The 10429-nt window shown below is 62.3% G+C and overlaps 2 protein-coding genes across 4 annotated transcripts; one reads left to right on the forward strand and one right to left on the reverse strand.

The window, feature by feature from the left end:
- Positions 1–2830: 2830 nt before the first annotated feature.
- TMEM115 (transmembrane protein 115) lies at positions 2831–7318 on the forward strand. The gene is made up of 2 exons (XM_084902352.1): positions 2831–4147; positions 6591–7318. The coding sequence occupies exons 1-2, from the start codon at positions 3297–3299 to the stop codon at positions 6793–6795; spliced, it is 1056 nt and encodes a 351-aa protein (XP_084758478.1). The 5' UTR covers positions 2831–3296; the 3' UTR covers positions 6796–7318.
- A 130-nt stretch (positions 7319–7448) lies between these two features.
- Positions 7449–10425, reverse strand: CYB561D2 (cytochrome b561 family member D2). 3 transcript variants are annotated; one of them, XM_084902365.1, is made up of 4 exons: positions 10280–10382; positions 9727–9878; positions 9294–9331; positions 7449–8735 (listed from the first exon to the last, which is right to left on the reverse strand). In XM_084902365.1, exon 4 carries the CDS (start codon positions 8714–8716, stop codon positions 8198–8200), a length of 519 nt encoding a protein of 172 aa, XP_084758491.1. In that variant the 5' UTR covers positions 8717–8735; positions 9294–9331; positions 9727–9878; positions 10280–10382; the 3' UTR covers positions 7449–8197. The 3 variants fall into 3 exon arrangements, with proteins under 3 accessions (XP_084758491.1, XP_084758490.1, XP_084758492.1); XM_084902364.1 differs by lacking the exon at positions 10280–10382 and adding an exon at positions 10032–10244 and having other exon boundaries at positions 7449–8701; XM_084902366.1 differs by having other exon boundaries at positions 7717–8701; positions 10280–10425.
- Positions 10426–10429: the final 4 nt, after the last annotated feature.

The following is a 10429-nucleotide window of genomic DNA, read 5'->3' on the forward strand; positions in this document are numbered from 1 at the left end:
GTCCGCCTGACCCGGCCGCCCCCTCACCTCGGGCGGGGGACCTGGGGGGCCATTTCCTCTTCTCTGCCCTTTTTTTTTTCGGTTTGTTTTGGTGGTTCTATTTTGTACAGACAAGTCGGAAAAACAACAGCGACAAAAAAAAAAAGTCAAGAAACTTTGTAAAATACTGTGTGTGTGATTCCTTGAAAAATATTTTCAAATGGTTTATTACAGAAGATCAGTTATTAAATAATGTTCATATTTTCACTTCAAATGGTTCCCATCCGCTGTGTCTGCCCCGGGGTGAGAATGCGTAGTGTGAAGAACCAGCGGCTGCGGCCTCGGAGCCCCACGGAGCTGACCAATAGGAGGGAAGGCCTGGCTCTCAGTCCCGGGGGGGGGGGGGGGGGCGGGCAGGCATCCTCGATGCCCGATACTTGAATCGATACTTGAATCCTTTGCCTTGCATAATCCCAAAAGCATCTGAGAAAAGCTGTTAAACAAAAAAAAACCCTCCAGGAGCTGTGGGTTAGGAAGCATCCCGCCATCCGTTCAGACCATCCAGCCTAGTGGGCGGGCCTCACCGAAGTGAAGTGTGAGTCCCGGGCCTGAGTCCAGGAGCCCGTGCTTCAGGGCGCAGTGCTGTGCCCTGAGGAGGGGCCAGTCCACCAGTGACCGCTGCTCTTCCCGGCCCAGGGGAAGCCCAAGGACTGGGGTCGCCATGGCCACGGCTGCTCACACTGGAACCCAACCCTCCGGTTCATTTTAATCCCAACTCTTTATTCAGTCCGAGTTCTTTAAGGGGAAAGACTGACCACCACCAGAGCAGAGGCTCCCGGTGCTGCTGATACCGACACTGCAGGGCATTCACGGGGGCTTCTGGCGACTCCTCGCCACAGCCTTAGAGCTGGGCACTAGTTCATCCCCATCCTGCCGATGGGCAGACCGAGACAGGAGAGATTCCTTCTTCCCAGATGAGGACAAGAAATCCGCAAAACTGTCAGGAACTGGTCTGTGTCTGGGGTCCTTAGGTCCTGGCACCGAGCAGCACCTACCCAGCAACCTCTGGGGCAGCCCCCTCCCCTGCCAGGCAACAGCCCCAGAGGTCCTAGGGTAGGGCTGCCAGATAAAATATAGAACATTTTTTATATTTGGCTCACTGGATTAAATGTCGGCCTGCAGGCTGAAGGAACCCGGGTTCAATTCTAGTCAAGGGCACATGCCCAGGTTTCTGGCTTGATCCCCAGTAGGGGGCGTGCAAGAGGCAGCTGATGGATCGATGGTTCCCTTTCATCATCAATGTTTCTATCTCTCGTTCTCCCTTCCTCTCTGAAATCAATAAAAATATATATATTAAAAATATAGAGAGAATTGCCGAAACTGGTTTGGCTCAGTGGATAGAGCGTCGGTCTGCGAATGAAAGGTCCCAGGTTCGATTCCGGTCAAGGGCATGTACATTGGTTGCGGGCACATCCCCGGTGGGGGGTGTGCAGGAGGCAGCTGATTGATGTTTCTCTCTCATCAATGTTTCTAACTCTCTATCCCTCTCCCTTCCTCTCTGTAAAAAAATCAATAAAATATATTTGAAAATATATATAGAGAGAAAACATTTCATCAAATTTGAATTTCAGATAAATATTTTTAGTACATCAATATTGCATGGGACATAACTATACTATAAAAATGGAGACATGCTGCCCTGGCTGGTTTGGCTCAGTGGATGGAGGCCTTCGGACTGAAGGGTCCCAGGTTCAATTCCAGTCGGGGACGCATGCCCGGGTTGTGGGCCTGATCCCCAATGGTGGGCATGCAGGAGGCAGCCAATCAATCGATGGTTCTCTTTCATCATTGATGTTTCTCCTCTCTCTCTCCCTCTTCTTTCTCTCTGAAATCAAAAGTATTTTTAATGGAGACATGCTTATACTAAATAAAATAAATAAATAAAATAAAAAGTATTCATTGTTTATTTGAGATTCAGATTTGATCGGGCACCTTGTATTTTGATTTGTCAAATCGGGTAACCTTACCCTGGGGTGACATCCGGTGAGAACCCAGAGCCAGACAAAGATAAGGGTGTCAGCACCCTTTGTAATCCGGAAGGGTGTGCACATGGTGGCAGTAGCACTGAGCTCAGTGGCTTCCAGGAAGGGGCCCTGCACTTTATAAATGTACTTTGTCAGGTAATTGCACTGAAGTGGGGACCAGGGCCAGCCTGGTCCAGGTCGGTGGGAGACTTCTCTTCCTCTGGGCCAAAAAGCAGAAGTGTGTGGGGCTGGAAACCTGAGTTTGAGTCCAGGCTCCACCTGACTTGTAACAAGGGCGGCCTGGACAGCACAACCAGGGCAAGAATTCCAGCCTGAGTCAGGCCCCACGCACCCCAAACCTGAGTCAGGCTTATTCCAGCCCGCGGGAGTCCCAGTTCTCTCACACTACTAGTAGGTGCACCAGGGCCATCCAACATTCTCACCCACACACCTACCCACGAAAACACACCCATTCAGATGTACATGCCAAAGAGACATTCCTCCCGGGGGACTCAGCAAGCGTGTGGCATGCGTGTGGTACCCGCCGCTTACGCAGGTTTAGCGATGATTCTTCACCCACTCCCACCTCCCGAGGACCGGCGGAAAACGGTCATGAAAACTACAATTCCCATGCAACACCTCTTCTCACCACCAACTTGCCCGGGCGGCGCGCACGGCCTCCTGGGACTTGTAGTTCTACCCAGAACCCTGATTTCCGCTCGTCCCCCAGCTTCAGCCGAGGACTCGGTGTCCCAGCATGGCGCGGACCCGGAAGGCCGGTTCGGAGAGGGCGTCCCGCCGCCGCCCGGGGCGCGCAGGCGCAGCGCCCCTGTTTGTCGGCGCCTGAGAAGGGAGGAGGGACGGTCGAAGGCTGGAAGCCAGGCCGAGCCGGAGCTGAACCTGCCTTGACTCGGACCCGGAACTAGGCTCCAGCCCCGCGCGGACCGGGCCGTACGACCTCGGCGCGGATGGAGCAGGCCCGGCCCTGAGACCAACGGCAGCCCACTGGGCCTGGCTCGGGGCGCACCGGGCGGGCAGGCAGGCGGGCCGAAGCCGCCCAGGGCTTCCCCTCCGGTCCCGGGGACGGGCCTAGGCCCCGCCCCGCTCCCAGGCCCGGCCCGGCCCTTGGGATCCGGAGTCCGCCCGGCCCGAAGTGGAGCCTTCGCCGGGGCGGGGCCACAGGCCGGTGACTAGGCCGGGCCCGGGCCTCCCGTCGGGGCCGGAGGGGGACGAGGCCCCGGGGAGGCCCCTAGCCCACCAGACGCGCCGCCCAGGCCGCCGCCCGCCGCGAAGATGCAGCGCGCCCTGCCCGGCGCCCGCCAGCACTTGGGGGCCATCGTGGCCAGCGCCAGCGTGGTGGTGAAGGCCCTGTGCGCCGCGGTACTGCTGCTCTACCTGCTGTCCTTCGCCGTGGACACGGGCTGCCTGGCGGTCACCCCGGGCTACCTCTTCCCGCCCAACTTCTGGATCTGGACCCTGGCCACCCACGGGCTGATGGAGCAGCACGTGTGGGACGTGGCCATCAGCCTGGCCACGGTGGCGGTGGCCGGGCGTCTGCTGGAGCCCCTGTGGGGCGCCCTGGAGCTGCTCATCTTCTTCGCGGTGGTGAACGTGTCCGTGGGGCTGCTGGGGGCCTTCGCCTACCTCCTCACCTACATGGCCTCCTTCAACCTGGCGTACCTGTTCACCGTGCGCATCCACGGGGCGCTGGGCTTCCTGGGCGGCGTGCTGGTGGCGCTGAAGCAGACCATGGGGGACTGCGTGGTGCTGCGCGTGCCGCAGGTGCGCCTGAGCGTGCTGCCCATGCTGCTGCTGGCGCTGCTGCTGCTGCTGCGGCTGGCCGCGCTGCTGGGCGGCCCCGCGCTGGCCTCCTACGGCTCCGGGCTGCTCTCCGGCTGGGTCTACCTGCGCTTCTACCAGCGCCACAGCCGCGGCCGCGGGGACATGGCCGACCACTTTGCGTTCGCCACCTTCTTCCCCGAGATCCTGCAGCCCGTGGTGGGGCTGCTGGCGAGCGTGGTGCACAGCCTCCTGGTGAAGGTGAAGATTTGCCAGAAGACGGTGAAGCGCTACGACGTGGGGGCCCCGTCCTCCATCACCATCAGCCTCCCGGGCACGGACCCCCAGGACGCGGAGCGGAGAAGGTACCGTGGGGCCTTCTGGAACCTTGTGGAGCTGGGGGAGCGTGTGTCCAGGCACATCCCACCTGTCGGGGGGCCAGGGGGCCAGGTGTCCGGGCGGATGTAGAAAGAGGTCGAACCCGGGTTCATGGCCTTGAGGACCTGGGCACGCAGGTGTCTGGCTCCCGCAGGCGCTTTCCAACGCCAGGGGAGGTCGCTCTTCTCCCCACCGAGGCTGCCTCTGCGTCTCAGGAAACACCCAGTGTCCTTGGTGCTGGGTGGGGGCCAGTGGAGGGCCAGGGACACCTCACTCTGGCCTCGTCTCAAAATCTGGGAGCCCTAGACCCGGGTCAGAAAGAGCCTCTGGTCGGTCTGTGAGGGGGACGGACACGGGGACCTGGGAGCCTTCAGAGGCACTCTGGCCACCCATTTCAGGGGCTGGCCCGGGGCCTGATCCTGGCCTTCCCTGAGATACCCGCCTCTGCCGCCTGTTGCAGGGGAGCTGGCGGTGTTGCTCGACTTCCCCGCCTCCTGCAGGGAGGCCTGTTACCAAACCAGGGCCTGGCCACGTGACCGCACCTGCAGCCTGCCTTTTCACTGTCTGTAAACCAAGCCATGGGCACCATCCGGCCCAGACCGGTTCCTCGGAGCACCTGGGCCGGGCGGGACAGGTCTGCAACCTGCTCTTTCTCCGCCCGGACTGTGGCCTCACAGAGCAGTCCCAGCTCCGTCGCCAGCATTGTTGTTGGCTTGTGTTTTTTTTTATAAATATATTTTTATTGATTTTTTTACAGAGAGGAAGGGAGAGGGATAGAGAGCTAGAAACGTCGATGAGAAACATTGACCAGCTGCCTCTTGCACACCCCCTACCGGGGATGTGCCCGCAACCAAGGTACATGCCTTGACCGGAATCGAACCTGGGACCTTTCAGTCCGCAGACCGACGCTCTACCACTGAGCCAAACCGGTTTCGGCTGTTGGGTGTTTTTGAGCAGTTGCTGGAGCAGTGCAGTCTGAGCAGGCTCCGTCCCTGCCTCCTGCATTGGTCACAGGCTCTGCTGCTGCCGCTCTGTGCACTCACTCCCGCCGGGCTGCGGGGCTGAGTTCCCGGCCGGCATGCCACACATCACCGTGGTCCCCGGTGGCGGTGCTGCCGGCAGAATCGTGGGCCCTCCCCGGCAGGCGTGTCTGGCTGAGGGTCCTGAAGACCCAGGTCTGCCTTCCCCTTCCCCAGAGGAGGGGCTGCAGCCGGAAGGCCGGGCCTGGTGGGAACTGGCTGCCCTCAGAGCCAGCTCCTCAGGGAGCCAGGCCCCGGGCGGTCCCTGCTCCAGTGAGAGGTCTTGGCTGGGTTGGCGGGGTTGGCTGGACATGGGAATCACCTCTGCTCAGGCCCAGGAAAGGGGGCGGGGAGGGGGGCAGGTGGGGGCAGGGGCAGCAGGAGGCCGGGTCTTGGACAGCCTGTGCTTGGGAGCTTGCTTGGGTGGGGTTTCTCCTCCATCCACTCTGACCTCGGCTGCATGCCACTCCAGAGGCAAAGGGCCGGGGCTTCCTGTCTTCGGTCCTCGTGAGGAAGTGACTGGGAAGGCACCACCTCAGTCCCCTGGCCTCGCACAGGACTGAATGGGCCTCCGGCATGGGGCCTGGCCGCAGAGGACTGCCCTGTCTGCCGGCGTGCCCTGTGCCAGTCGAGGGCAGAGTGGAGGTGAGCGGCTTTCTGTGGCCGTGTCCTCGCTGCCTCTTCACGCTCCCTGCCTGGTGGAGGTTGGGGTGCTCCGCTGGAACTGGGGAGGCTGTGCCCACTGTCCCCGCGCGGGGACACAGAGGGCTGCCTGGAGCATTCCGCCTCCGCGGGCAGGTCCCAGGGGCCCCCGAGTGCCTTTCCTCCTGAGCGGGTCTCTGTGAACCTGCCCGTGGAACCGGTGGGCTCTGGCCTGTGCCCTCCCTACAGGGCCGGCCCTCCTTCCTCTCGTCCTGCCAGGGTCCCGGCGTGTCCCACTCCAGCACAGGTCCTGGGCTCTGGGCCTGCTTCTGAGAAGATGTGAGAACCCTTAGGAGGGTGGGCTGGCCCAGGCTGGCCCGCTTTCCAGAGCAGATGCTTGAGTCCCAGCCTTCCCCAAAGACCCTTGCCCGAGGCTCAGACACCCCTAAAAGGAGCGGGGGGGTACTGTCCTCTCCGTGGTGCCAGTGCCAGGCAGACAGGGTATGTCCAGGGCGGGGGGGGGGCGCGGGTAGGCCGGCAGCCCCCAGCCGGCCTTCTGGGGCCCGAGGCGCCTCAGCCTCAGAGCCTCGTTCTGGTGGTCAAGTGGGCCCGATCCAGGCCCTGGGGAGCGCGGGTTCTGCGTGGGGAAGGGGACACCTAAGATGCTGCAGAGAGAGGAGTCGTGTGGCGGGGGGTCAGCTTGCTGGGGACGAGGAGGCACGAGCCAAGTCCCAAACCCAGAGTGACCATCCCCTTTCCTCTGACCCAGGCAACTGGCCCTGAAGGCCCTCAACGAGCGATTGAAGAGAGTGGAGGACCAGTCCGTCTGGCCGAGCATGGACGATGACGAAGAGGAGGCCGGGGCCAAGGTGGACAGCCCTCTGCTCTCAGACAAGGTCCCCACCGTCCCAGGGAAAGGGGCTGCCCCCGAGTCCAGCCTGATCACCTTCGAGGCGGCCCCCCCGAAGCTGTAGCTCCAGACCTCCGTGGGTGTAACCTGCTCTCCCACCCGACGCCTCCTCAGCACGGAGGAGCGGGAAGATGTCTGCCGGGGGTCTCCGCGGCCTCTGCTCTCTCTCGCCAACACTACCCAGGACTCCTGCTGCCTGGTCACAGCTCCGACAACCACTGAGTCAGGACCAGCGGCCGAGGCTGTGAGGTAAGGCTGCACCTCGCAGGCCGCCCCACGCGAGTGGCGGCGGGGACACTGGTGCCGCAGCCTCCGGCCGCCCCTGACCCCTGCTCCGGGGGCCGAGGGCCCTGAGCCAAGGCAAGGATTTGCCAAAACGCCCTGGGGGTCCAGCCAGTGTGGGAGCCAGCACAGGGCTGCACCTGCCCCCGAGGACTGTATTCACCTGAGACCCCGTTCCCTCCGCTGCGGCCACTGCTCCAGCCCAGAGCGGCGGCTCCCAGGGTTTTCTACGGCCACTGAGCGGGCGGGCGGGCGGCGGCGGGCCCAGCGCGCAGTGTCAATAAAGAGTTCTTTGCGGTATGGCTCCTGGGCTGGCCGACACCTCGTGCAGCCGCTCATCCTGCTCAGCTCCAACGTTAGGGCTTATTCCAGGCCAAGGGCTCAGTCCATGGCGACTCCAGCTGGACAAGAGGCCCTTCCCCACCGCATGCCCACTGTCCCCTCACCCCTACTCACTTCCTCCCTCCCTCCTGTCCCCGTGAGGGAGGCCTGCCCAGCGGATCTGAGGTCAGGGCTTCTCCCTCAGGAATTCTTACCCAAGGCCCACCTCCAAGACCGGTGCTCAGTGCCTGACACCATGAGCCGGCCAGCCCCAGCTCCCGTCCTGTCTGCCCAGACCTAACAGCACGGGGCGGCCGGGAGACTGAGAGGACACGGGCACACTCACAGCCCCAGCCCCAGGGCAGTCCAGGGCTTCGGGTAACCGGGCCGCTCGGCAGCCACATCCCGGGCTTGGGTGCCGGGGAGAGCGCCAGCTGCTCAGGGAGCAGCAGGAACAGGATCCCTGGCGCCCAGCGCCCCTCTGATCCTGATGGTGTTAGTGAGAACTGTCCCCACTCTGGCTGTTCTCCCCACCCAGGCTTTCCAGTTTTTTTTCAATTTTTATTTTAATCTTTTGTCCTGTAATTTCTGGACATACCGATACAAGTATGAGCTGAGTTGCTGGGGAGGCAATCTTGCAACCCCAGTTTCATCCAGACACACGGTCCATGGGCCCCTGGGATGGCAGAGAGGGAGGAGGCGGCCCTGGGTGAGGAGCAGCCACAAAGGCCTCACTCAGGCCTCCTACCCTGAGTGCCCCAGGGCCTGAGGTGTCCCTGTGACCTGTCAGTCCGGAGAGTCCAGGATGTCCCAGCGCCAGCTCCCACACGAGGGGCAAGTCCAGGCTCACGGCTGCGCGGAGCTCACGGCTGAATCCGTTTGCGGTACAGGTAGGCATTGCTCACCTGGTTCATGATGACCAAGCTGGTGATGACAGGGCACAGCACAGCCAGGTACCAGGCTCCACCGGTGACTGTAGCCGTGAACCAGAGTGAGCACATGCCCAGCAAGAGGCTGGCGCTGCCCAGAAGGTAGCCCACTAGCCCGGAAGTGGCGTGGTACAGCTTGAGCTTGGACAGGGGCCACCGGGGCAGCAGTTTGGGGTAGAGGAGCCCCACCCCGCCTGAGCACTGCAGCGTGGCCCACAGCACGGCCAGCAGCCCCGCCCGCCCGTGCCAGGTGGCCAGGTGGGCCTTGCCAAGCTGCTCCTTGTGCAGGATGACCAGGCCCAAGCCCAGCAGCGCGCACAGCAGGGCCAGCAGCTGCAGTGCCCAGTGGCAGCGGGCGCGGCCTTTCCGGGAGAGGGAGCGCAGCAGCGAGCTCTCAGGGGAGAACACCAGCAGGGCCTCGGTCATCAGGAAGGAGAACTGGGGAGACCGCATGGGAAACCGAGTGAGGGCGCTGCCCAGCGGAAGGGGAGAAAGATGGCGGTGACCTAAGCTGCCAGTCAGCCTGGGCAGAGTCCCCGCCGACAGGAAAGGGAGGGGCAGGAATGGAGAACATCTGCCCGCGTCACCAGGAGAGGTGCCCTCCATGGCCCTCAGTGCTGTTCTGGAATGGCTTCTCTTACCCAGCAGACACAAGGTCTGCGCTGTGGCCCCTATAAATGATTCACAGGCCCTGTTTCCCTGACAGGACTGGATACAGTTTCTTGGCAGAGCTGGCCAAGCAGGTGCAGTGTGTCAGGGAAAACGGGTGCATCGCTGTGAGTTAAGGCAAAGGGGCAGAAGTAGCCCCAAGTACACTTTCTAAGCTTCCTGTTGAGGGGGGTGCGGCTCATTTTGTGCTTAGCCAAGCCCTGCCCACCTGCCCTGGGTCCTCAGTACTCGGGGGTCTACGTGGCACGGGCAGACTCCACATTCCAATGCTATCCCTCCCGATAGTGAGTGACCATAAGGAGGCCACCACCACCCCCGTATGCTCCCTCCCACCCTACGAGCTGGCCAGGCCACTACTTACAGCCAGAGACATGAGCACGGGGTGCCAGGAGAAGAGACCTGGAACAGAGGAGGCCGTGTGAGGCGGGGGAGGCAATGGCAGTCCCTCACCCAGGGAGTGCTGCCAAAATGGGAGCCCCCTCGCTGCCCCATCCCTAGCCTCCTGGTCCCTCCGGATCAGAGGCCGTGCTTTGCCACTCCTCTGGCAGTCCTCCCTCCTGCCCACTGCACTTTGCCAGAGACAGCCAAGTGGAGCACAAGGCAAGGAAAGAGAGCCAGGTACTTGGGGCCTGGCCAAGCCCCCACACGCATCTACTCCACCCACTTATCCCTCCAGCATCGTGTCCCTCAGCCACCGTGCCTCTCCCAGGAGCCGGCCCGCAATTTCCTACTGCCCCTGCTGCCCAGGACGAGGGGCCCTTTCCCCCCGGAAGTTAATTATAAATTACACTTACTGGAGCCAGGCCTGGCGAGCACAGCCACAAAGATGGTGAAGCCCAGGGCCACCAGGTGGGCCGCAGCCCCAGAGGCGGTGCGGAGAGCTCGGTAGATGTGCGACTCCGTCTCCACAGAAAGAGCCATGGTCATCCAGGCCGGCGGCTGGAGCCTGGAAGCACAGGAGCGTAAGCGAGGGCCGCGGTGGTCCACAGCCCTCCCTGGAGCACGTGCTGCAGGGCAGGGATCCGCGCTCTCCCAGGAAGTGGAGGCAGGAAGACAGGCACCAGCAATGGTCAAGGACCGGCGGCCTGTCAGCATGTACCTGCATCTGAACTGGCACAGATCCCTGGCCCACCTTCCAGGTAGGATGCGCAAAGCCGAGTGATAGACTACAAACCCCAGAGTGCGCCACGCCGTCGCCGGCGGGAGCGCCTGCTAATAGGGCACGAAGCACCACGGGAATTGTAGTTCCCTGCTGCGACCAAATGGCAGCCTGAATCCCTCCCAGCGCAGCTTCCTCATGTGCCGCAAGCATGCTGCCCCTCCACGCCAGGAATTCGCCTGCCTCACCCGCAGCGCCGATCGGACGCGGTGGTTTTCTCCTGAGAAAGCGGAAAACTCTGGATCCTGCCGCCTGAGCCGCCGCCCCGTAGCGGAGCCTCTTCACTTCCGGGTGTGACGACTACCCACCCACCGGCACTTCCTGGGCCAACCTCCTCC

The sequence above is a fragment of the Pipistrellus hanaki genome (genome assembly GCF_964339955.1).
Source record: "Pipistrellus hanaki genome assembly, chromosome: 13".
Classification (NCBI taxonomy): Eukaryota; Metazoa; Chordata; class Mammalia; order Chiroptera; family Vespertilionidae; genus Pipistrellus; species Pipistrellus hanaki.